This window comes from Chanodichthys erythropterus, chromosome 5, assembly GCF_024489055.1.
Source record: "Chanodichthys erythropterus isolate Z2021 chromosome 5, ASM2448905v1, whole genome shotgun sequence".
Classification (NCBI taxonomy): domain Eukaryota; kingdom Metazoa; phylum Chordata; class Actinopteri; order Cypriniformes; family Xenocyprididae; genus Chanodichthys; species Chanodichthys erythropterus.
In genome coordinates this window covers 26,058,371-26,086,013 of record NC_090225.1, presented here as the reverse complement: position 1 = coordinate 26,086,013, position 27,643 = coordinate 26,058,371, and the positions used below count along the sequence as shown (strand labels likewise).

General features: G+C 36.9%; 1 protein-coding gene across 6 annotated transcripts; it reads left to right on the top strand.

Annotated features, from left to right (window-relative positions):
* The first annotated feature begins 355 nt into the window (after nt 1–355).
* slc29a3 (solute carrier family 29 member 3) lies at nt 356–27,513 on the top strand. 6 transcript variants are annotated; one of them, XM_067386731.1, is made up of 8 exons: nt 356–473; nt 796–866; nt 2,117–2,214; nt 8,318–8,720; nt 13,257–13,339; nt 16,001–16,227; nt 19,388–19,550; nt 24,150–27,513. In XM_067386731.1, the coding sequence occupies exons 4-8, from the start codon at nt 8,391–8,393 to the stop codon at nt 24,772–24,774; spliced, it is 1,428 nt and encodes a 475-aa protein (XP_067242832.1). In that variant the 5' UTR covers nt 356–473; nt 796–866; nt 2,117–2,214; nt 8,318–8,390; the 3' UTR covers nt 24,775–27,513. The 6 variants fall into 6 exon arrangements, with proteins under 6 accessions (XP_067242832.1, XP_067242831.1, XP_067242833.1 ...); XM_067386732.1 differs by lacking the exon at nt 796–866 and adding an exon at nt 598–649 and having other exon boundaries at nt 394–473; XM_067386733.1 differs by lacking the exon at nt 356–473 and adding an exon at nt 965–2,023 and having other exon boundaries at nt 669–866.
* The last annotated feature ends 130 nt before the right edge of the window (nt 27,514–27,643 follow it).

Sequence of the window (27,643 nt, the reverse complement as noted above, 5' to 3'; positions counted from 1 at the left end):
TATTATTCTAAAATATTGTTTATCACTCATCCTCTTTTCAGATACCTTGCATAAAATGGTGAAAAAGCTGTGCTAGCATAGTATTTTATTAACTTAGTTTACATTAGTGGACGTTTGTCATGTTTCAGGTTGTAAGTAAAATGAGTTTAACTTTCAATTTAATTTTAATTATTTTGTGTGTTTAAATAAATTCTACCTGTTGAGACTTTATCTTAAACTTTTCTGTATAAAATCCTCCGCTGACTGCAAATTTTCATCACCTGCAAATGAAGTTCGTCCACTAAGAATTAATTATCATTATTTTCTCTCTTTTTTTGCTTACATGACTTTTAACTTGCCGTGGAGCTTTTAATTTGTAGTCGTGTTATTGATGTTCGCCTATAGTGCATATAGTGTAGAACTATCGTGTTGTTATTGTCTATATGCGGAGATCAGGTGCAAGAACGATGAATTCAGCTAAAATCAAGCTATTGGTGAGTGAAAGCTGTCGCTGTTGCAATGCATCGGCTTTGAATTGATTCATATGTGAAGGAATGTCATATACAGTCACCTTATTATGATAACACGGATAAACACGAGACTTTTATGTGTTGTAAGTTATACTGTCATTACAGCCTACAAAACAGCTGTTTCGTCTCCCATAACAGCTGTACTTATGTAACGTTACATTTACTTTATCTGACTTTGAATCCAACTTCTTCTCTTATCTATACAATAGTGTTTTGTTTGAAATGTCATTTGGCTACACATTTTAAAAATGCTGAACACTAATCTGTCTTTGCTGTCATATTGAAGCACACTTCCTTTCGCTGTTTCGCATGACATACGGGCTGTGTCTCGAAACCCAGCTGACACAACATTTTTGGGTAAGACGATAACCAGAAATATTGCTGCCTAGAAACACCTACAGGAAAGAACAAAATTACATTTTAACCCTCTTTAATGTCTCATTTGTTTCTCTCAGACAGCACTGAGAGAGAGAGCTGAGACATTCTGCTGCAAATTCTACCAAGACCAAATTATCTGAGCTCCTCTTTACATTAATTATATATTTTTATACTCTTAACAGTTGTATCATTAGTGTCTTTTTCTTTAAGGAATTTTAGGAAAAACCTCTGACTGAGATAAAGTTGCCTTTTTCAGTGAAACCTTTTAAGAACTCCTTTAGAACTCCATAGAACATGTGTATGGTTATCATTTAGTACCATGGAATATATCAAAGTACCATGATATTACCATCGGACACCATCAATGTACCATGGTACCACCACTGTACCCTATTGTAATGAAATCTTATCTTTCTAATGGCTCTGCGTAAATCCTTTTGACTGTAGTTATCATATTCACCACAGTTATTATTATGACTGTTAAGTCTTTTTTGACAGGGCAGCAGCTAACAAAATTATGTTCTAAGAATATTCTAATAACTTTCCCATTAAGTATTTTTGAATGTTCTCTGAACATTCGAAATGTCAAGTTTTTTGGTTATGTGAATATTAAGGGAACATTCCATTTGAACATTTTGCAAATGTTATGGGAATGCTACTTTTGAATGTTCTCTGAACATTCTGAAACAAGTAGTAAGATTTAAAATAAATAAATAAACGTGCAACTAAAATGTTTCAAAAAACAACAACCCATGAACGCTGTATAAATAATGAATGTTATATAAACATTACTGTAAGAATGTTTGCTCATAACTTTCAGAGAACCCTGACATCAGCTAAAGCTCTGAGAACTGCTGAATTCATGTTACACAATATATATATGAAATAGAAAATGTGCACTATTCATTGATAAGGACATATCATCAGCTGTAGAGGGATTTGTTAATAACACGGTGTGTATGTTTGTAGTCTCCTAGGTAAATGTCAGTCTGGTGTCATGTGATTGAGTGGAGTACAGGAGGAGCATGTGAGCATGTTGTAATTAGTGTGATGATGCACGTAAGGCTTCAGCAGCCACTCCAGCATTCCTTGAGTGACGCATCAGACGGGATTGGGATAGAGACAGATTGTTCTGTGTAACTGACTCACATGCTGTTTTCTACCGGTGTGAAATTCTGTGTACTTTCAGTAATGTGGTGGAGGTGTTTTCTCATGTCTGTTTCTTGCAGCGCTGTGAGTCCTCCTGATGGACTGTTTGCTTCTTTCTTCATTGTGATCTGATGGCCAGCAGACCATAATCTCACAGCAGCAGAGGGGCTGACGGCTAGTAAGTTTGGATACTCTCCTTCCTTTGTTTTTCATAGGTTCTGAGTTTTATTAAAGTGGTTGCTGTATTTTTGAAATTCCTTCCTCTTTATTGCTAAAGCAAACATGTACATGAATGATCATGTGACTTGTGGAGGTGAGGCATGCTATTACTTTTTAAATCATGAGTTATTTTACTTTTTCTTTTTCTTCTTTTTGATCAGACTTACGATTTTCACCTGGTGTATGATAAACTGGCATAAAGCTCCCAAGAGGGAGAAACCGAGTGTCTAGAGATCTAAATAGCCTTTCTCAAGCACCAGCAATGTTTCCACTCATGTATTTTTATGCACATTTTGTGATATTGCATTAAAGGTGCCCTAGAACTTTTTTTAAAAGATGTAATATAAGTCTAAGGTGTCCCCTGAATGTGTCTGTGAAGTTTCAGCTCAAAATACCCCATAGATTTTTTTTAATGAAGTTTTTTAACTGCCTATTTTGGGGCATAATTAGAAACGAGCCAATTTCAGGTTGCGGCCCCTTTAAATCGCGCGCTCTCCGCCCCCTCCCGAGCTCTCAACTCTATCACAGCATAAACAAAGTTTACACAGCTAATATAACCCTCAAAATGGATCTTTACAAAGTGTTCGTCATGCATTCTGCATGCATGTGTCGGATTGTGTGAGTATTGTATTTATCTGGGTGTTTACATTTGATATTGAAGGCTATGCTCTGTGGATAACTGGCTAACACTACACTGTTGGAGAGATTTATAAAGAATGAAGTTGTGTTTATGAATTATACAGACTGCAAGTGTTTAATAATGAAAATAACGACGGCTCTTGTCTCCGTGAATACAGTGAGAAACAATGGTAACTTTTAACAGTTAACAACCACATTTAACAGTACATTAGCAACATGCTAACGAAACATTTAGAAAGACAATTTACAAATATCACTAAAAATATCATGTTATCATGGATCATGTCAGTTATTATTGCTCCATCTGCCATTTTTCACTGTTTTCCTTGCTTGCTTACCTAGTCTGATCATTCAGCTGTGCACATCCAGACGTTCTGCCCTTGTCTAATGCCTCGATCATGGGCTGGCATATGCAAATATTGGGGGTGTACACCCCGACTATTACGTAACAGTCGGTGTTATGTTGAGATTCGCCTGTTCTTCAGAGGTCTTTTAAACAAATGAGATTTACATAAGAAAGAGGAAACAATGAGTTTGAGACTCACTGTATGTCATTTCCATGAACTCTTGTTATTCAACTATGCCAATATAAATTCAATTTTTAATTCTAGGGCACCTTTAAAACCGCTGAATGAAATTGCTAAGGTGTGTATAAAAACAACAACAAAAACCCTAATGTGCTCAACTGAAGTGGATATTTTTTTATGAAGACATGCATAAACTACATTGTAAATGCTTTTACTGATTAAATTCCTTAAAGGGACAGTTCACAAAAAATGAAAATTTGATGTTTATCTGCTTACCCCCAGCGCATCCAAGATGTAGGTGACTTTGTTTCTTCAGTAGAACACAAATGATGATTTTTAACAACATGCACAGACAAATCCAAATTAAACCCAGCGGCTCGTGATGACACATTGATGTCATAAGACACAAAACAGTCGGTTTATGTGAGAAAGTTGGACATAGTGGTGTATTAGAGGTAAAAAATGATATAAATACTGTTCGGTTTCTCACACAAACCGATCGTTTCGTGTCGTCACGAGCCGCAGGGTTTAATTTGGATTTGTCTGTGCATGTTTTTTTTACTCTCATAAATTTTGTTACCATTGACACGCATTATATGACTGACAGACTGCAATGGTTGGAGTTAAAAATCAACATTTGTATTGTACTGAAGAAACATAGTTACCTACATCTTGGATGCGCTGGGGGTGAGCAGATAAAAATCAAATTTTAATTTTTGGGTGAACTATCCCTTTAATGCACAACAAAAAACTTCATGTGATTGGATAATTGGACTAACCAGTGTACCAATCTCAATACACACCATCTCAAATGTTGTTTTAGTCATTCTGAAATGCTTGAGGCAAAAAAAGCTTCCCATGGTTGTTGCAATGGTTCTTTATGCGCAAATGAAAACCACCTAACCACTGCCCAGAACACCCTAGAAACTATATTGCAACAATCCATGAGCGATTCTCAACGTGTCAGTCACATTTAGGCTCAAAATCTGTTTTCTATATAAAAATTAATTGAATAAACCTTGCTAAGTTAACTGTGCTAGACTTGTCTTGACTTAAATATTGTTGTTCTTTTGTTGGTTAAACTGCTGTTGTTTTCCTCATTTGTAAGTCGTTTGCTAAACAATTAAATGGAAATGTATAAGCAAAATAATATTTATTTATTTTTTTGTCCTTTTTTGTGATTTTGGGCTGAAATAATTACATATAGTTATATTTCTGAATATTTTTGTCAGATTTACCCCTTTTAAAGGGTTAGTTCACCCAAAAATGAAAATTCAGTCATTAATTACTCACCTTCATGTCGCTCCAAACCCGTAAGACCTTCGTTCATCTTCAGAACACAAATGAAGATATTTTTGATGAAATCTGAGTGCTTTCTGTCCCTCCATTGACAACTACACAACTGACACTTTGACACTTCAAAAAGAGATCGTAAAACTAATCCATATGAATTGAGTGGTTTAGTCCAAATTTTCTGAAGAGACTTGAATACTTTATACACTGAATAGATTTAATTTAAGCTTTTATTCATCTATAAACATTTGATCAGTGAACAAAACAGAAGCTCAACCGAACCTGCTTGATGTGCGAGAACAAACCTCTTCTGGAAGCTCAAAAGTGCTGTGTAATGGTGTGTTCACACCAGACGCGAATGAAGCAGTAAGCGCGAGTGATTTACATGTTAAGTCAATGCAAAGACGCGAATTGACATCCTGCGGCGCGATTCGCGTGAATGAAGCGGCGCGAATGAAGCGGCGCGAATGACGCGGTGCAAGTTGAAAAATCTGAACTTTGGCGCCGCATTAACCAATCAGGAGCTTGCTCTAGTAGTGACGTGACGTAGCGAGCTGAGGCAGAAATTCGAAACAACAATGGAGGACAAAATCATCATCGCTGTACATCTTCATACATGTATAGAAACAGAAATAAAAAGGATCGTGTTTTTGAAAGAAAGTGAGTGAGGAGGTCAGACAATCTGATAAGTTGTAAAAAACAGTCTTTACTCAATTTGAGCTATATATATATATAATACATATATATACATATTAAGACTACAAGCCAACTAAAGACGACCAATTGAGCTTATTCGCTGTAATTAGGGCCCGAGCACCGATGGTGTGAGGACCCTATTGGAATTGCTCAGTCAATTATTCTTCTTCTCCAAAATGAATCGCATTTTTGAGGGCCTAAACGTTCTCAAAAACTCATGAAACTTTGCACACGCGTCAGAAGTGGTGAAAATTTACATCTGATATGGGTTTTAGAATTAGGTGTGACAAAATGGCTCGATAGCGCCACCTACAAAATTTCAATTAAGTGCCCTTCGTGCTACGTTTCATGTACAGTTATGAAATTCGGTAGACAGATGTAACAGCCCAATACCTACAAAAAAGCCCCTGGGTGCAAAGTTTGTAAACCCAACAGGAAGTGAGATATTTTGAATTTTCTCTACAAAATTTTGGCAGTTTTTGCCATTTCCACATGTTGTACTTTAACGAACTCCTCCTAGAGCTTTAATCAGATCAACATCATATTTGGTCAGTCTAATCTAAATGCCTTTGTGACGTTAAATTGCGAAGATCTAGAGTTTTCTCTGAAGGGCGTGTCCGTGGTGGCATGACAAAGTCTGATGTTTCGCCATGAAAGATGAAGCTGTTGTAACCAGGGGCGGAGCCAGACATTGTAAACAAATCTATGTTTGTCCAAAGACATTTTAATTTTCTATTAACAGCTTTACTGCCATGAAATGAGCTTTTGTTGTCGTATTCTTGTTCAGAAAATGTACATTATTTGACACTGTAATTTGTAAAACTTTATTGAACGTACCAGCTCTAGGGGGGTCCGGGGGCATGCTCCCCTGTGAGAAAATTTTGTACATTTTAAGGTTAAATGCATCAATCTGGTGCACTCTGGAAACTCAAAATTAAGAGCTTCAACACATGTACAGTGTGCAAATTGAACAAAGAAACCGCATTGACTTGTACCTGGACATTAAAAATGGTTCAAACATCTTTTTTTACAATACTTTTGTACTCATTTCTTTTTAAAAGATAAATCCTTGAGCTTTTATTTTGATCATCACCAGCTGATCGTGTGCGCAAATGTGCGAGAGAGAGAAAGCGCGGCCGGTTTATGGTCGGATACTGTAGAAAAGTGGTATTGAACTGGTTAACGTATTTTAATAGAGAGATGTGTTAAGAAAAATTATATTTTGAGAGCACAGTTAAGAAACCTCTAACCTGAAATTCCTGCTTTCTGACTGTCTCGCACTCTTGCGGTTGACTGTGCTAGCTCCTCCCCTACCTGCTGCATATTCAACAGAGAGGAAGAAACGGAGTAGCCCATAGGCTACCGACAGCAAAGAAATGTATTCTATAGGCTAGATTATTTTTAAGGTCTATTTTTACAGGCTGTATGCAGTATATGCAAAGCCAAAGCGCAATGAAATAAAGCAACTTATGATTTCGGGGGTTTACATAGGCTATTGTCCAGTTTCATATTTTCTCAGTGACAGTCATTACATTCGGGGCTTGACTCAAAACATTCGGGGCTGAAGCCCCGGCAAAATCGGCTGGCGCCGCCCCTGGTTGTAACTCTGACAAACAATGTCGGATCTGCCCCAAACTTCACATGTTTTATTAGAGTCCTGACCTGAAGACATCTTCATAACAATATTCAGTTACAGTCATAGCGCCACCTGGGGGCAACAGGAAATGACATGTTTTACACTGTGATTAACTCCTCATAGAGATTTAACCAGATCAACATTATATATTGTCAGTCTAATCTTAAGACCTTAGTGATGATAAATATCAAAGATCTTAAGTTGTCGCTGAAGGGCGTGTCCGTGGCGGACTGACAAAGTCTGATGTTTCGCCATGAAAGAAGAAGCTGTTGTAGCTGAGGCATACTATGTCTGATCTGCTCCAAACTTCACATGTGTGATAAGAGTCCTGGCCTAAAGACATCTATATGACAATATTCAGTGAGCCATGGCACCACCTGCTGGCAACAGGAAATGGAATGCTTTACACTGTAATTCACTACCAGATTCACATTTCTTTATGCCACGAAGTACCAAAAATGCTAGAAACACGTTAAATCATGCAACACTTGGCTGAGTGCTAATGTATGCAATTAATGGCACGAAAGAAACAGGAAGTTGTTGTAACTCAGGCATACAATGTCCGATCTGCTCCAAACTTCACATGTTCGATAATAGTCCTGGCCTGAAGACATCAACATAGCAATATTCAGTTACGGTCAATGCACCACCTGTTGATAGCAGGAAGTGTGGCATTTCAAAATGAATTTGGCATTATTCTCCTGTATTCACACGTTTACATCATATCGCCCAATGTTCACTGTTTTCTTAAGGCCAACGGGTGGCGGTGAGCCCGGGTGCGAGGGCCCTTTCATCGCTGCTTGCAGCTTTAATTTACAATTATTTCCCCACTGACAAGTTGTGTTTATTCAGAGGAAGTGTGCAGAAAGCAGTGGGAGAGTCTGGGACACATAAAGGAGCGGGAGAGCCCCTCTCATGACGTGAATTCGCGTCTGTTGTGAAGGGATTTTCACGCGCGAATGAAGCGAATGTCACGCGCAAATGAAGCGAGTAAACTCAAAATGTTCAAGCGTCCAACTACGCGCGAATAGCGCGATTTATTTGCGCAAGTCGCGTCTGGTGTGAACACAGCATAACACACGAGAATGAACCTCATTGGTTACCTCACCTCTCAGATTTCATCAAAAAGAACTTCATTTGCGTTCTGAAGATGAACGAAGGTCTTACAGGTGTGGAACACATGAGGATGAGTAATCAATGACAGAATTTTAATTTTTGCGTGAACTAACCCTTTATTGTATTGTATTCTCCTCTTTTTCTCTCTCCTCCAGCATTAGTTTATCCTGGCCAGCCTCACATATACTATCCTTTGGATTTCCCTCCCTCCATCCCCTCTCTTTGAGAATGGATGGTAAGCCATCTCTTCAGGCCAGCACGAACTCCTCCTACATTCCCACTGCAATCTCCTCCATGTCTGACGAAGAGCATTCAGAGGGTGAGGCGGCAGGGGATGACACTTCCCCGTTGCTGTCCCGACAGCAGCCAGCGGGGCCCCTGGTGGCCCGTCGCTGCCCGGAGGACTCCTACAATCTAGTGTACATCATCTTCTTCCTGATGGGCATCGGCTCTCTGCTGCCCTGGAATGTCTTCATCACAGCCAAACAGTACTGGCTGTACAAGCTCAGTAACAACTCCAGCCCTGCTAGTCAGGAAGAACCTCACAATGACCTCATCGTAAGTGTGTTAACCAATCATCTTTTGCCAGAAAAATGTGTGTGTATTTTACCACTTATAATTGTATATCGCAATATATGAATTATAAACCAATCTTCCTGAAGTACCAAAATTCATACATTTACCCCTGGTTTCACAGACAAGGCTTAAAGGAACACTCCACTTTTTTTGAAAATAGGCTCATTTTCCAACTCCCCTAGAGTTAAACAGTTGAGTTTCACCGTTTTCGAATCCATTCAGCTGGTCTCCGGGTCTGGCGGTACCACTTTTAGCATAGCTTAGCATAGTTCATTGAATCCGATTAGACCGTTAGCATCTCGCTCAAAAATGACCAAAGAGTTTTGATATTTTTCCTATTTAAAACTTGACTCTTCTGTAGTTACATTGTGTACTAAGAGCGACGGAAAATGAAAAGTTGCAATTTTTCTAGGCCGATATGGCTAGGAACTGTTTCTTGAGCAGCAAATCATCATATTAGAATGATTTCTGAAGGATCATGTGACACTGAAGACTGGAGTAATGATGCTGAAAATTCAGCTTTGATCACAGGAGTAAATTGCATTTTAAAATATATTCAAACAGAAAACATTTCTTTTAAATTGTAACAATATTTCCCAATATTACTGTTTTTACTGTATTTTTGATTAAATAAATGCAGCCTTGGTGAGAATAAGAGACTTCTTTCAAAAAATTAAAAAATGTATAATGTTTCTAAACTTTTGAGAGGTACTGTAAATGAGTGTTTTAGTGTTTAGTGTGTTTAGTTACAATTTTTCACCATTTATGTTAAGGTAACTTACAGTAAACCATTTGACTGTGGCATTTTTACAGTTTTTTTTCTTTCTGGTTTAATTGCTTAATAAAAATTACAGTGCAGCTTTGAAGAATAATAGGTTATACACAGTATATATATAACATTTCTCAGCCATGTGCCAGATGTTGCTAAAGCATGTCAGATGACCAAGTAAGTGTTTTTCACATACTTGCTACCACACTGAAGAGTTATTTAAAGAAATCACAACAATTTCTGCGCTTCCTGCTCACCCCAGCACTCTCAAGGTCTTGTGATATTTGACAGAGCTGACGTTCTTTTCATATGCAGAATCACAGGGCCTCTTTTTTTTTTTCTAGGGTCACTGAAGGTAAAAGAAAGTAATAATGGGTAGAATATGTCCCCTTTTGATGGGTACATTAGTGTGTGATTTATAGTGTTAGGGCTGGTTCACACAGAACACGTTTTTCAATTCCACTGCGCTACTTTTCCTATGTTTTTTTTTTAATGTAAACGTGCTAGACGGATGTGTTTGACCATTGTGCTCTCGTCTTTTGCAGCGTCTTGCGCAAAAAGGCATTCTGTGTGTAAAGTTCCTTAGTCTACTGTTGTCATTCCTTCTAGACTGCACTTGATCTGATTATGCCCACTGGCTGCATTTTCATGTTTGTTTCTAAATGTATTGAATTAGCAGGCTGAGGTGCATCCTGGGACACTGAAGTGTCTTAGCTTTTATGCTTGTATTTCCCTCATAGTTGCTTGGGTGGCAAAAGCAGATCACATGATTTTAAACAGGAAGAAAAACCAAGAGAAAACAGCTTTCAATGAATGAATTCTAGTATTTGGATCATTCATTTTTAAGATAATTTAAGAATTCTTAGTTAAGTTGCCATCAACAGAAATCTGGTCATTTTTCTAAAGAGATTTAACACAATTTGTGAGTTCATAAGTAATGATTTGATGGTCTTTTTCTGTTTGTCACTCTCACTTCTGCTCAAACCCTAGTTCTATCTGACAGGGCAGGAAATGGTGAAAATGAAAGCGTGTCATTTTATGTTAGTATGTGTTAGTCTTCAAGAGCATGTGAGCTTTGCCTTTGGTATATTTCTCAAGGAGGTGTAAGATGCATCACAATGGATGACTGACAGATTGCTTAGCTTTAAAGGGTCTATATGCAGAATTCAGAAACCCTTGTTATTACTTGTGGCTGTTAAATGAACTGCAGCCAGCAACTTATTGCTCATGCTCGCATTTGTGCACACGTAACACACAAGAGACTGAACATGGTTCAAGGCCCGATATACTCACGGTGAAGTTCTTTTTTGTTCTTTGCTTAGAAGTAAAAGAAGTTGGAAATACCTATGCAGCGATAGACTGTTAACGAACATCCCGATGCTGTCTACGCTGCTGACAGTGACGTTTAGATGAATATGTAAATATGTGCTGCGCTCTTTCCTCTCAATAACAAAATAAACACACAAAAATGACAGCGATGAGAAAGCAGCAGTTAAGAAAGCATCTTATTATAGTGATGTAGCTATGTTTGCACCAGCTCTGCAATTGACTGGCATGTCGACAGATGAGGTAAAATTACAGTTATGATAGTTTGATTATAAAGTATATTTGAGACTATATAGACTATAAATCTGGCTATGTGAGACTATAGTTTGATTTAAAGGTGCCCTAGAATTAAAAATTGAATTTATATTGGCATAGTTGAATAACAAGAGTTCAGTACATGGAAATGACACACAGTGAGTCTCAAACTCTATTGTTTCCTCCTTCTAATATAAATCTCATTTGTTTAAAAGACCTCCGGAAAACAGGCTAATCTTAACATAACACCGACTGTTACGTAACAGTTGGGATCATTAATATGTACGCCCCCAATATTTGCATCTGTATAATTCATAAACACATCTTCATTCTTTATAAATCTCTCCAACAGTGTAGCATTAGCCGTTAGCCACAGAGCACAGCCTCAAACTCATTCAGAATCAAATGTAAACATCCAAATAAATACTTTACTCAAATGATCCGAAGCATGCATGCAGCATGCATGATGAACATTTTGTAAAGATCCATTTGAGGGTTATATTAACTGTGTGAACTTTGTTTATGCACTGTTTAAGGCAAGCGCAAGCTCTGTGGGTGGGGAACACGAGATTTAAAGGGGCCGCACAGCCTGAATCGGCACATATTTATTGATGCCCCAAAATAGGCAGTTAAAAAAACTGAATAAAAAAAAATCTATGGGGTATTTTGAGCTGAAACTTCACAGACACATTCAGGGGACACCTTAGACTTATATTACATCTTTTAAAAAGACGTTCTACGGCACCTTTAATTACATTTCTTGGCATGATACATTTACATTACAGTACAGAATAGCTCTTTCAGCATTATCCTGAACATTGTATAAGCATTTAGTATGGAAGAGAGGTTTGTAAACGTCACATCCTTTTGATTTTCCCAGCAAAAACGTCTCAAGTTTTTGATATAAAAATTTGTCTATAGGCTTTCGTAGGCAACCTAGGAAGTTGGGAGAGATCTTTTTTTTTTGTTTGTTTGTTTTTTTTTTTTAAGTTTCGTTACAAGCTGTTCACACATCGGCAATATACAGTAAAAGTGATAAATACATATAGCCCCTTTAAGGGTGAATATTATGAAAGCATGTCCTTATTTTGGAGCCATTTTTATATTATGACAGTACTTTCATTCACCACTAAATTGTGCTCTATTATAGCATTTAAGATATTTTCAAAGGAGACCTCAAAGGGAAAGTTCACCCAAAAAATAAAAATTAAGCTCATCATTTTCTCACCCTCTTATCATTCCATAAACGCCTATAAAGATATTTTGAGGAAAGTCTCAGTGTTTTTGTCCATACAATGGAAGTCAATGACAACAAAGCTGTTTGGTTACCAATGTTCTTCAAAATATATTTTGTAAATGTTGACAGAATGTCATTTTTAGGTGAACTATCCCGGCTTAAGGCATAGGGCTATAAACGACAAAAATGTGCATTAGACATCAAGCACTGCTTATGGCTTCTTACTTGTGAATCATTGATTTTTACTCACTGTATTTTTCTGTCTGTAGTTTCATTTGTAAAGAGTGGGTTTTTCAGTGGATGACATCTAGAGACCTGGGTGTCCAATAAATGTCAATAAAAATACAATTAAATTATACAATTTAATGATTGCAAATGAAATGGATACAATTGCTAAAAAACCTTGATTGTACACAGGATTTCTCAAAAATATTTGGAAACAGAATATGTAAATTTTCCATTTACAAATCTGACACTGGACATATAAACACAGAATTACTATTATAATGATGTCATGCTAAATAATATGAAATATCAGGCAATTAATCAGGCAGAACAGCTTATTGGTCTGCCACAATATGATATGAATTTAATGCTGAATACTTTCTGGAATATGCCTGATTCTGATTGGTCAGTTGTGGTATTCTATTTGTATATTGATCTCAAGCTAACTGTGTCATTGATTGTTGTCCCAAGTAACCATTGCCCAATGTAGCTGTGCCAGTTTCCTCTTTTATCATTCTGCGCTCTCATTATTCTTGCATAATAAAAATACCTCATGCTCATTTATTTATTGGGCAAGTAGCCGTCAAATAAGTGTTATTTAGGGGAAAATGACTGACACGTTCCCTTACATACACCAGTGATTGTGATAAAAGTATTGATTTTGAGTAACATGAGTTGTTATTTATTTTTTTTGTCTGGTGTCCAGGATTACTTTGAGAGTTATATCTCCATCGCTTCCACAATTCCCTCAGTGCTGTGTCTCATCCTCAACTACCTCCTGGTCAACAGGTAAAACAAACACATCTGCACACTTTCTGTATTACCCATCCAGAGCGTGTGATTTATGATTTCAAATGCCTTTAAATCCAGGATGGACTTTGAGATTTGCATTTCGGATTCTACAGTGGTTGAAAAGTAGCATTAGTTTGTCTTCCCATAAAAAAACAAAATGTTTTCTAACAGGCGCAAAAGTTTGCAACTTTTTATGCAGCACAAACAAAGCATCTCTGGCTCAGCCTAAATTGAATCAGTTAACACACACAGTGTCCTGTTCAAGTGAACTGTGGTATCTTTGTAACCATTGCCAATTCCTGTAGACTCAAAGAATAAAGATTCTCTGTGTCTGTTTTCCGACATTACATGTTCATCTCCAGGATTCCCTTTTTTGTGGGTTTTTTTTTTTTTTGGGCTCTAATTTTATATAGTCACAACAATTTGCAATTGAGATATATGTGGCCAGCAAATAGGGGACAAACATCCTGTCTGATGAGCACATTGCTGTTTTGCTTGAAGACTGACTGAATTGGGATGAGCAATTGGATCATACAAACTGGATGACCAAAAATAAAAAATTAATGTTGACCCTCTGCATTTATGTAGGCCTGTAAACAAGGGCTAAATTGGCTTTAGAACATTCCCTGCCTTTCTGCAAATACTGACAGATCATAACCAGCATGTCAACAAGCCTACACAGCAAAAAAATTGCTGTTAGAAAAAAAAACAGCAAGTAGGAGTGCACCGATCTTTGAATATACCATCAGCCTTATGTATTTGAGGGTTGTTAGCATGTTGCTAGCAAGCATATTTTAGCATGTTACTATGATGTTTATGATGTTTATTTTGTAATTTGCTGTAATTTGGGATGTTGCTACCATATTTAACACATTTTTAGCATGTTTTAGCACATTGCTTGGATGATTTCGCATGTAGTAACAAGCCAGTTGGCTTTCTCAAGCCAACATCATAATCCCAGACTAAAAAGGACTGAACCATATCAAGATACCAACATATCAGAGATTGGGCTCTCTTATAGGTGCAATATGTAATATTTTTGCAGTAAAATATCCAAAAACCACTAGGCCAGTGTTATATATTTTGTTCACTTAAGTACTTACAATATCCCAAATGTTTGCTGTAGATGTTGCAGATGTAACTATTTGTAAATTGTGAGAAAATTGAAATTTTAACCAAGGCTCTGGGACATGTGAGGAGTCGCCTGTCAATTGCGTCATATCCGCGTTAACCCTCGGTTTCCGGTTTTATTTTGAAGAAACCATGGAAACACCAAAGACGCTTTACACATTTTAATAGACAAGGGAACATCTGTTTTGATATATTTATAGACAGAAAACGAATTATTGTTATATAGCTCAACACGTTTAGTCTTATTGTTTAAATCTAATTTTCTTGATTTTTTTGCGAGTACCATGTTTTACCATGCCTCAGAGAAAAACACTATTTGGTCAAGTACCTAACATAGCATAATCAGATGCAGCTTTATTTTTAGTAACGGTAATACAGCATTTTCTCCATCATACAATACGTTTCAAAATTAATCGCATGCCATTTATCAACACAAGCATCCAGGATTTAATATGATATTCTAAAATCGATCTATCTTACTGCAGTGTGTAACAGTGTCTCACAGCAGCCGCCAAGCGAACGCTCAGAGTAACGTTATAACATTTTCAACACACTCCAATGTATCTAATATGATAAACATAGGTCATTGTGTTTCCTCATACTCATGACTGGAAAAGCGGAAGTGGCGCCAGCGACTGTGGCATAATAAAAGTTCTGCTGCTCGGGGAGTGTGTAGCACAATCGCTCCAGCGGCCTTGTTCAGCTCCCACAACACTCGGTCCTGCTCTCAAGTCCTATCCCAATTCTTTTGCACCGTCCGTTGAGGTGAAGACCACATGTCCCAAGATTCCGCGCTAAAACTTGGCGTCATCAAGCCAAGCCTTTGTTTTGAATAGGCCTCTGGCAGACCGAAATCCTGCATACTGCACCTTTAACTTGAGAAATCCTGGTCACAAAGTTTGAAGTAGTTTTAAAAGCTTGAAGTATAAAGCTAGATGTAGCTAAGTGTTACTAGTATGCTTAGCATGTTTTAGCATGTCGTTGAAGGTTGTTAGCATGTTGCATGCTGCTGTGATAGCATGTTGCTACCATATTTAACACATTTCTAGCCAGCTAGCCCATTGTTAGCATGTTTTAGCACATTGCTAACATGTTATAGCATTGAAGCCACCAACAAGCCAGTTTGAGATTGGGCTATTTTAAATTAAGCCTGTAAGTAACTGTCTATCAACCACACAGAAAACCCTAGAACGTTCTAAATAACACTCAGAACCAGCTGCACAACATGGCAACTGCACAATAATGTCCTAGCAACCACCTACCAACACCATGGTGACCACACAGAACACTAGCTACCACATAGCAATGTTCTAAAAACTACTACTAAGAACAACGTAGCAACCACATAGCAAGGCTCTAGCCCATAGAAACCACTAACCAGTGCCATGGAAAAAGCCAGAACACTCTAGCAACCATGTAGTAATATTCTAAAGTCCACCCAGAACAACTAACCACCCAAGCATCACCCTGGCAACCCTCCACAACAACCTAGTTCTCTTTGTGACTTTGAATGTGTATTTCTTTCAGGCTCTCCTCTCGGGTCCGGATATTGTTCTCTCTCCTGGTGATCTTGGTTGTGTTTGTGGTGACCACAGTGCTGGTGAAAGTGGACATGTCTGGCTGTAGGATGCAGTTTTTTGGTGGTACACTGGCCAGTGTGGCGCTGGTCAGTGGGGCATCTAACATCTTCTCTGGCAGTGTGTTCGGTATCAGTGGCCATTTTCCCATGAGGATATCTCAAGCTATCATATCAGGTACCACTGAACTTCCTGACTGTCCATCCTCTTGAGTTGACTGAATGAAACATTTCCCATATTTCACCAGCACATTGTACAACACTTTTGGCTATATTTTCCACTTATCGCGTGCACCTCATTTGGGTTGTGTATCAACCATAGCCTTTTTTCCTACAGTTTTCAATGGGAACGCCAAGATTTTAAGAGGTTTGTTCACCCAAAAATTACATCTCTGTCATTTGTGCTGCCTTCATGTACAGTCGGAAATTTGACAATTCCCACTTATGAAGTTTGTAAAGTCGAAATGGGAGGGCGTTCATGTGCAATTTTTACCAAGGAAACGATAATTCCGAGAGCATGTGAAGGCAGCATAATTACACTCCCTCATGTCATCCTAAACCCGTAAGACTTTCATTCATCTTCAGAACGCAAATGAAGATCTTTCCTTCCAAAGACTACCACTTTGATGCTTCAAAAAGTTCATAAAGAGATCGTAAAACTAATGCATATGATTTGAGTGGTTTAGTCCAAATTTTCTGAAGAGACTCGATTGCTTTATATGATGAAGAGGTTGAATTTAGGCTTTTATTCACATATAAACATTAATCAATGCACACATCAGTTGTGGTAAACAGAAGCTCAAGCATGTTTGCTTGACATTCAAGAACCAATGAGGTTCATTCTCGTGTTATGTAGCAGGTTCGGTTGAGCTTCTGTTTATGTTTGCTGATCAATGTTTATATGTGTGTGTAAAAGACTAAATTAAATCTGTTCATCATATAAAGTGATCGAGTTTCGTCAGAAAATTTGGACAAAACCATTTTCTTATGGATTATTTTTACGATCGCTTTATTAACTTTTTAAAGCGTCAAAGTGGTAGTTGCGTAGCTGTCAATGGAGGGACAGAAAGCTCTCAGAGTTCATCAAAATATCTTAATTTGTGTTTCGAAGATTAACGAAAGTCTTATGGGATTGGAATGATATGAGGGTGAATAATTAATGACAGAAGTTTTGAGTAGGCGCTGAGTGCTGCACGCATGGCTTTTTTCTGGTTGCTGTGAGGTGAAAAACTTTCAACTTTGGGTAAAATATACTCGGCCATCAGATCACAGTGGAGGAGGGGTGGGACAAATATCACACTGACCAACCGTCACATCCTGTTTGCACAATGACAAGAGACGACAACAAGAAGTACAACTATGGAACAAAATCTTTTAAAACAAGGGCCAGACCAAGTACTTAACATTTGTGTCAACATTTTTGTATTCAGAAACAAACTATCTGCAAAATCAGATACTAGTAACACTTCCATGGTATTCTGTTTCATGACAAACACTGCTTTGGTGGACACACGGCCTTGTTGTTGATGTGCTTGCCATTGTACGGTTTTCTGAAATAGGGGGAAGTTTGGATACAAAATTCTCTAAAGAAACTGAAAGTAGCAGCAAGAAGTAGTTCAAACTTCAATGTAGTTTTTGTGTTTTTCAAAAATGTATGGAATTAGATTTGTTGCATATTTCCAGATAAATAGATTTTGAGCCACAAATAAATAATGTGAAGAGATTCACAAATATTAAACAAATTCACAAACAATTAGATCCACAAATATATACAAATAAATTAAATTCACAAATAAATAAAATGAGATTTGCAAATAAGAAAGTATCCACAAATATGTTTTCATGTCACAAACATAACTCCTCTCATTCTTTTGTGGATCACGTCCTATACGTTTGTGAATTTTGAAACATTTCTAGCATCAAGACACAGACAAAGCAACAAATAGGTAGAAGCCAATCAGATAACAGCCACATTGTGCTGTCCAATTGTAGCACGCTCTCACTCCAACTAATCATGTTTTGCTTAACCAAACTCACTATTATTCTGTTGATTAGTTTTGTTGTGGCCACAACATATTAACTCATGGGAATGAATATATCATGGGTGGCCCTAAATCATTTTGTCGAGATAACAACTTCTAAAGGTAGCAACATAATTTTTTCGTGGTCACAGTTATGACGCATTTTTGTAGGCCAGCCTGGAAGTTTAAATTGTCCTCATTCCCTCAATAAAAACCCATTAGGATTTTTCCATTTGCTTTTGGATTACTGCAGAAAATAAGGTCTGTGACTAACAAAAGCTTATGATTCTTACACGTTCATTACTTACTTGTTCATTGTGATAATCTTCACAAATCGGTAGAAGTCAAAAGCTAAGCATAGGCTATAAATGAACTTCACCACAGTCACATGACTTCAACGACAGCTTCTGACAACTCTTTCAGTCTTTGTTTAAAAGGACAATGGAACTGGAAGTGCTAAAATGCTAAATTGTTTCTAGGTTTTGGCCTACAAAAATACGTCATCCCTGCACCACTCTATACAGCGAGTTAAAGGTGATAAAGAGGATCTTTTCGTCGACTGAGAAACCAAAGACTGTTACTGAGTTTTTGAAATGAGCGCATGCGTAAGAACAACCCCCCTCCTTCGAAGGAACGCCTCCCAAAACTTGTAAACACTCGTATTGGAACACAAGTGTTTACCACCGGCATTCGCTGTGTCGTGTTAGTGGATTCATTATGTCGGACTCACCGCAGGTAACTCATAATCTGCAGTTGTTACTCCTGTCTCCTGACAAAAACATTGCATGCGGCGCCTGTGGAGTGTGGAAAGTTACTGGAGCGTGCAGCCGCGCTCGTCTCTCACAAGGAACGTCATAGCAGTGATTGACAAGCCAGAGGGCCAATCGTTCACGCGATCATCGCATAAACGATTGGTCTGATGTTTTTAAGGCCCTACCTCGTGCACAGATGATGTATATTAATATTATTACTTTCAGTGCACCTAATAAATAGTCTTTTATCAGTTAGTAAAGACAATTTCAAGTAATAATTGCAAAAATGTATAAAACAAAACATCCTCTTTAGCACCTTTAACCTGACCATGATTTAAACTGACCCACCATGATTGTAAAGCAAAACATGATTGGTCAGTGCAATGTGGCTGTTATCCGATTGGCTTAAGTAGATGGTGGGTGGAATCTACCTATATTTATATTTGTGAAATTGTGTGCATCTTGATGTTAGAAATGTTTCAAAATCCACAAATGTGTGTAGCAATCCACAAATGTTCAAATGGCGTGTACAAACCAGGCTTAAGCTTGCATCTTTTGACTTCAGGTCAGGCCATGGGCGGCACTTTGAGTGCAGTGGCGTCAATAGTAGATCTGGCTGCCTCAAGTGACGTGACCGACAGCGCGCTGGTGTACTTCATCACAGCTGACGTCTTCACTGTTATCTGTATCGTCATGTACCTGCTGCTGCCCATACTGCCTTACTCCAGGTGAGCGAGTCTCCTTAACATGTAGCACAGACCCATTTCAGGTATGAACAGACCAGCTGACACATTTCTATCATTGCACTGTATATACCGTCATACCACCCAGCACTTGATAACCATTATGAACGTTTCACTACACTAAATATTTGACCCCGCAAATACAAAAGGAGCATAGTTTTCTTTCACATGTCTCGTGAGTGTCTCCCATAAAACCTCATGACCACATGATATTCACAGTGTTTTTTGTTGAGAGACACTTTTGAAAGCGAGCAGAAAGAGGAACTGTGCTGCTTATAGTGAATCCATGAGTTTCGTCAGTGGTCTGGGGTCAAACCGCAGTTTCGTGACACAGTTGTGATGTAGAGATCAGCAGTTGCTGATGTGCCAGTGTGTACTATTATTATACACTTGGGTTAAGGATTTTTCAAAACCCTACATCTACCAAATTCAGCAATACCATGCTGATTATCAAATCTGTCAGACACAAAAGGAGAAGTTTAGCTGAATCTCTCTTCCATACAATATCACTGAAAGGTGAGAGACTCTATCAAGCCCCAAAAATGTAATAAAATAACCATGAAAGAATAATTAACAGTTCATATGATCTGTGTATTATATTTCACATCTTCTGAAACCATATGATGGAACTGTTTGAAGAACAGCTCTCGAATCTCATTCACATTCAATTATTCCCTTACATTGTATGGAATAATGGAAAAGAGCATCTTGGAGATTCTGATAAATATTTTCTTTGTTCCATGAAAGCTATACAGATTTTAGAATAATATAAGGGTGAGTAAATGAATTTTTGGACTACAACTGGTGGTATATATGCAGTACTCAGAGTTACCATTAAGTGGCACTAGAACTATATAACATATATAAGACAATGTCACTAAATCATTCAATTATTACTTAAATAATTAAATCAAAAGAAATGATTTAAATAATGATGCACTTCTTATTTGTTTTTTGTTTTTTTCTAATTCATTGCTTGTAAATCCTTATTTTCAAGAAGAACATTTAATATTTTCTATTCCTTCATAGCATTATTTTCATGGCACATAGAATTGTTTTCATTATTTGTTAAAAGGAATTAATAATTTTATTCAGCAAGGATGCATTCAATTTATTAAAAGTAACATAAAATACTTTTATTATTATTTTACAAAAGATTTCTATTTGATATAAATGCTGTTTTGAACTTTATATTCATTAAAGAATCCTGAAAAAAATGTATCATGGTTTTCACAAAAATAAGCAGCACAACAATGATAATAATAAGAAATGTTTCTTGAGCAGCAAATCAGTATATTAGAATGATTTCTGAAGGATCATGTGACACTGAAGACTGGAGTAATGATGCTGAAAATTCAGCTTTGTCATCACAGGAATAAATATATTCAAATAGAAAGCCAGTTGTTTTGAATTGTAATTATATTTGACAATATTGTATTTTTGATCAAACAAATGCAGATGAAAATAGAAAAACATTTTTTGTGGTCCATTCCTATTACTGGAATAATTGGAATAGAATAAAGCAATAACAAAACGACAGCACACACCTCACTGGCAAACTGCTCAAATCGGGTGCTCCACCAAGAAAATTATTAGACCAGAAAAATAATATATAATGTTGGCACATAAAAGCTCCAAAAACATAATAATATGTGTGAGAGTATATTATTAAATTCTTATATTTTTGGAACTTTGGAGTGCTGAATTTTATTTCTGCTAAAAGAATTTTAAGAATTTTAATCTTTTAATTCAGGGTTAACATGTATGCATAACATTAACATTCTTTGTTCCTGTTTGCACACCTATGGGACATTTAGCTGTTAATGGCCTGTTGATGTGATTTGATACAACTGTGATGCAAATACACTGTACTGTCTTTGTAGAAGCTCCCCTGAGAGAGGTGAACGTCTGCTTTTGTTGTGTTAATTTACCCTTTCTCTTTGTGTCCCTGGACCCTGCTGCTCTTGTGTGTTTCTCACCCAAAAATAAGAATAACCACAAAGTAGTAAACCATGTTTTTGCATAAGTGTACACATCATAATCATTATTTTTGCAAATAGAGTTTTAAACACATTTTTACATAGATGTATTATTTAAAAATCTTGAATTTTTGGGGGGGCTTCACCATTTGACAACCTGAATTAATAACATTTCCATGACATAAAACATCAAGCATCAAGCATCATTATTAGATATTATATCAGTATTTCTTTAAATCAGTATATAACACACAACCATGAGGGCCTACAGTGGTTTTCTGCTCAATATAATTTATAAGTTACACCACATTGACTTTTCAAACAAAGGACAAAAAAAAGTTTGAAACACATTGATGACAACGAGAATAATCCAAAAAGGGAAACAAAGTATCATCAAGTCCTAGACACAAAGCTAATATATGTAATATGATGTTACATTAATTAAAGGGTTAGTTCCCCCAAAAATGAAAATTTGATGTTTATCTGCTTACCCCCAGCGCATCCAAGATGTAGGTGACTTTGCTTCTTCAGTAGAACACAAATGATGATTTTTAACTCCAAACGTTGCCGTCTGTCAGTCATATAATGCGAGTGAATGGTAACACAATTTATAAGAGTCAAAAAATATGCATAGACAAATCCAAATTAAACCCTGCAGCTCGTGACTACACATTAATGTCCTAAGACACGAAATGATCGGTTTGTGAACAGTATTTATATCATTTTTTACCTCTAATACACCACTATGTCCAACTGCGTTCAGCACTCGTTTAGTTAGGTCTGATCGCGCTCTGACAACGGCAGTGATGTCTCGTGCGTATACTTCAATGAGTGCTAGACATTACTTCCGTTGTCAGAGCGCAGTCAGACCTCACTAAGCGAATGTTGTTACCATTCACTCGCATTATAAGACTGAAAGACTGCAACAGTTGGAGTTAAAAATCATCATTTGTGTTCTACTGAAGAAACAAAGTCACCTACATCTTGGATGCGCTGGGGGTAAGCAGATAAACATCAAATTTTCATTTTTGGGTGAACTACCCCTTTAATGTTACATCATTTTAGAGTAATTTCAGGATCTGCAAGGAAACTCAATTAGGTCACACACATACACAAACATTCCTAACATTAAAATCTGCCATGGAAAGAAGCAACACATGGGGAGCTCCTGTTTACTCTAATATGTTATTAACAAAAGCATGAGTCACTCTCGCGGTGTGTGTTGAGGTCATGCTGGATGTATTAACCGTCACTCTTGCCACAGAGCTGAAGATGTGTGGTTGAACCTAATCAATTCTGGAGACGCAGTAATAGCAAGAGACAACCAGGGTAAGAGGTTGACAATTATGCAAACACTGTGGACTGCAATGCAAATGTCCTCACAAATTATCTTTAAGATTATTTTTGACATTTATGCGAGGTCTCATTCAATTATGTCTTGGAGGCTATTCAGAAGCATATCATGTTTTGTTTTGGCAGATTAAAAATGAACCATATGCGTGTTTTGTGGAATTGTATACTCCTATGACTTGGAGTCAGCCTTGGGTTTCAATTTAGATTTAAATTACAGACGTACCTTTTCTGGATCCACCGCTGACCCACACGCAGTGTGCATTATTCTCGTACTGGACGGGATAATTTGGAGATGTTATGATGCCTTTGGGGCCCCGCAGATTAGAACCACAGGTCCTAGCTGTTGAGAGGGGTAAACAGTACAACAAAGTGAATGTAAACTCCTCGTATTAAAGGGATAGTTCACCAAAAAAAAAAAAGATAGATAGAAAAAGAAAATTCTGTTATCATTTACTCACCCTCAAGTTGTTCCAAACCTGTATGAATTTATTTCTTCAGCTGAACACAAAGTTATTTTGAGGAATGTCAGTAACCAAGTTGGATTCCTTTGACTTCCATAGTAATTTTTTGGATGGGTTTGGTCCATAAACTGTTTAGTTACCCATATTCTTCAAAATATCTAAGCCCTTCTACCGCCTTTGTTTAGTTTTTGTTCATGTTAAAGGAACAAGTAGTAGGCCTATATTTTTTCCATTTTAGGTGTTGAATATGTATATGTGGGCTGTATGTATGCTTTAAACAATTGCTAACATGCAAGTTTAGGAATGTGTATGTTTAAGGTGTATGTGAAGGTATAATGAGACTATGTACTCGTACATATACATGTGTATATATGTCTATATAATGAGTGTGTGTATATGTATGAGTGTATGTATATATGGAATGTATGTATATATATTGTATATTCATACAGAACATTTATGTCTTATGTAGTTAGTTGATTATTTAGTTGTTTATTTTGTAAGTTAAGTTAAGTATATTAATCTCTAACAACGGCAGTATATAATACCTTGATTTGTATACTTACAACTGCATAACATATTCAGTGTCATTAATGTTCCCTGTTTGTCAAAAGCCAATAAAAAAAATAAATAAATAAATAAATAATAAAAAATATATCTAAGCCCCACAACACAATACAGAAATGGAAAACTTATTCATCACAGTCATTGTCTGTATAAATTGCAGTTTTAATTTTCTTTTTTCATTTTCATTGACCATAATACCAGTTGTTAATTTATCTCTCATTCAGATACTACATGGAACTGGATGCTGTACCCTTTAGTGAGTCTGACGGCCCCAACAGCAGCTCAGACTCGTCAGCTGTATCCATCCCGCCCCTCAAACCCATCCTGAAGAAGACATGGGTGCTGGGTGCCTGCGTCTTCTACGTTTTTTTCATCTCCATCATGATTTTCCCTGCCGTCTCCTCGGGAATCCAGTCAATGAATAAAGACTCTGGAAGCCCTTTGGCTACCACATATTTTGTGCCACTGACTAGTTTTTTACTGTACAATGTTGCAGACTTCTGTGGCCGGCAGGTCACCGCCTGGTTGCAGGTGCCGGGCCCGACCAGCCGCGTACTGCCATTTCTAGTCATCTCCAGAACCGTCTTAGTTCCTCTGTTCATGTTCTGCAACTATCAGCCGCGGTATCACCTGCACAACGTATTCTTTGCACATGACCTCTTCCCCGTGGTCTTCATCTGTCTGCTGGGGATTTCTAACGGGTACCTGGGCACACTGCCCATGATCTACGGGCCCAAAGTCGTGCCGCGGGAGCTGGCTGAACCTGCGGGTGTCGTCATGTCCTTCTTCCTCACACTTGGGCTAGCTGTGGGTTCAGCCTTCTCTGTGGCGCTCGTTCACGGTATCTGAGTGCCAATGACTTTTAAAGTGTTGCCACAGGACTGATCGTTTACACTACAGCACTCAAGGGGTCTTATGCCATTTATAAAAAAATATTTTTTATGCATTTTATGCAGTCTTTATGCATTATAATGGTCTCAATGACATGGATATTTTTTAATTGGTTTTAATCTTTTAATATTAAAATGTTTTTATTATCAAAATTCATTTTATAAGCATTTTAAGTTGAATTCTATCTCATCTTTTAATAGAAAATATGTGGTCATGTTTGGAGTCCATTTAGACATTTTATAATAAAACATTTGTATAAAAAGCATTGTATATTATTTTCCTGACATAATACACAGATACACTGGAAGGGTTTTAGTGCTTTTTTTAAGGGTTTTGTCATGTTTAATGTTCAATGCAAAAAAAAAATATATATATATATATAAATGAATGCAGAAATATAAACTTATCAGCATACAATCATCTGTTAACCTTTGACCTGAAACCATTTGCTTAAATGTTTGAAATTAATTTTGCTGGCAAATTTTGACATTAATGTTATTTTTGTTTAAACTCCTTAGATACTGATAAATAAGCATCCCAGGATGCACTTCATTAAATTGGTTGTTAGAAGCCTGGACTGTGCAGAGCTGGAAACTAGACAAAGAAGCTCCGATGCATTTTGTATTTTGTCAAGTACATTTTTTGATAATTTCTAATTCTCTTTATTCAGCTTATTTTTCAAGTCAGTTCAGTGTTGAAACAAAGGTCAAGTAACATGATATCAGCATTTTTATATAGTGCACAGCATAAATGAGTACACCCCCTCTGAAAGTCAGCAATTACTCAATTACTTAGAAGACATGTTAGGGTTCTTTAGAGATATAATGTTCCAGCAAGTCTGTTTCAATTTTCTGTTTCTTCGATTTTCTTATTAAGGTGATAAAATGTTGTTGCAAAAATGAGTACACCCTCCAAAAAGTTACTAAATAAAATGAAATAAAAATTTTCAGGTGTAAGTTTAAGGCAATGTTTGATCAACAGGTAAGTATGTTAAACCAAAACATTTAAAGAGAAATATTTTTTCTTGACAATTTAAAAGTGTTATATAGCCCACTGAATCATTCTCAGACTTAATGCTGACAACAGTGGAAGCACTTGGGAGTGAACTGTCAGGAGACTTATTTCTCAGAACAAAAGAGGACAGTGGTACAAGAGGATTACCAAAACATTGTTTTAAGTGTGGAAATATAGCAAAAGTAACACAGAAATTCAAAAACAATGGATTTGTGACAAGGCCCCTGAAATAATCAGGCCTTCATTTTAAGATTTCATTTAGTAATGAGGGATTTTTTTTTTTTTTGCTAGACAAAGAGCAGGAGAAATACCAAGCGAGTGTCTCAGAGCCAGCAAAAGCTATGAAAAGAGTGACTGTTTATCTCACAGAATAAGATGCAGCCTGCAGAAATGACATGCATGGTTGTTGTTCTCACGGGAACTACCTACTGTAGCCAAAGCACAATAAAGTCACTTAGCCATTTCCAAAGCCCATATTTACAAAATATCGATTCTGGGAATCAATACTCTGGTCTCATGAGACCAAATCAATCATTATGGATCTAACAGCATCCAAAATGTTATGGTGTTGCTAGAGGAGGAGTACAGTGAGAAGTGCCTGGTTCCCACAGTAAAGTTCAGTGGTAGTAAAGCTCTTATATAGGGATGAATGAGTGCTGAAGGTGTGAGGGAGTTGTGCTTTATCAATGTTGTCATGAATTCCCACACTTCTGTGTAATTTAATACACAAACCTGAAACTGAAGATGTTACCCTTTCCTCATTCCCTGCATTGTTGGGCATTTTTTCAACATGACAATGAGGATATGCATTCTCCCAAGGTGAAAAACCTTCCGTGGACATGTATTGCACTCAATCTTAACACTCTTGAGCACCTGTGGGGGATTCTGTAGAGACGAGTTGAGCAACACTCCCCATTAAAGATCAGAGCATTTAAGTAGCTCATCATCCAGGAGTTAAACAGGACAGATGTGACAATTTGTCATGAACTTATACACTCCATGCCAAGAAGGGTCAGAGCAGTATATTCAATATATTCATATTAAGTACTAGAATATTATACATTTGTTGAATTAAATCTAGGGTGTACTCATTTCTGCAATCCGTAATTTAAACAAAATTGGCTAATTTACTTATTTTATGGCTATTACTGACATATATTTCTCAGTTTTTATTATGTACATGTTTAATACATTATAATTTTGCCATCTTTCTATGAATTGTATTAGTGATCATAAAGAAAATATATCTTTTGTATTTGTTCAGAGGGGGAGTACTCATTTATGCTGTGCACTGTATATAATCAGTATAATTCTTAAACACATACTGACCTTGCCGTGCAACCATGAGGGTCTACAGGATTCTTCTGTTTAATATAATATACTGTTTTATAGTTTTCTTATCAGAACATTCATTCATGGGTCAAAGGCATTTAGATGTCCGTATCAAATGTACAAAAGTTATTTAATATACATAGAAAGCACATTAAATGCAAGTAAAATATCTACTTTTAAGGTTTTTAAAATGTGTTTTGGGGGAATAAAATGTCAAAATGTGGGTGAAATAATGGTCCACTGTCATTCAGTGTATCACTTTTTTTTTTATGTGAAAATGGAAATAACATACTTATTCTGACCTGTACATATTAAAATATATAAAAGAAGTGAGCATATTAAATTGTATTGCATTTTAAATGAGTAAAAAATTATTGCTGACAACTGGGCAAAACCATTAACATTTTTCATGTTCCTTTGTGATCTAAATAAAAAAAAAAAAAAATCGAAAACCTAACACAGTAAGCTGAAAAAACTCCTC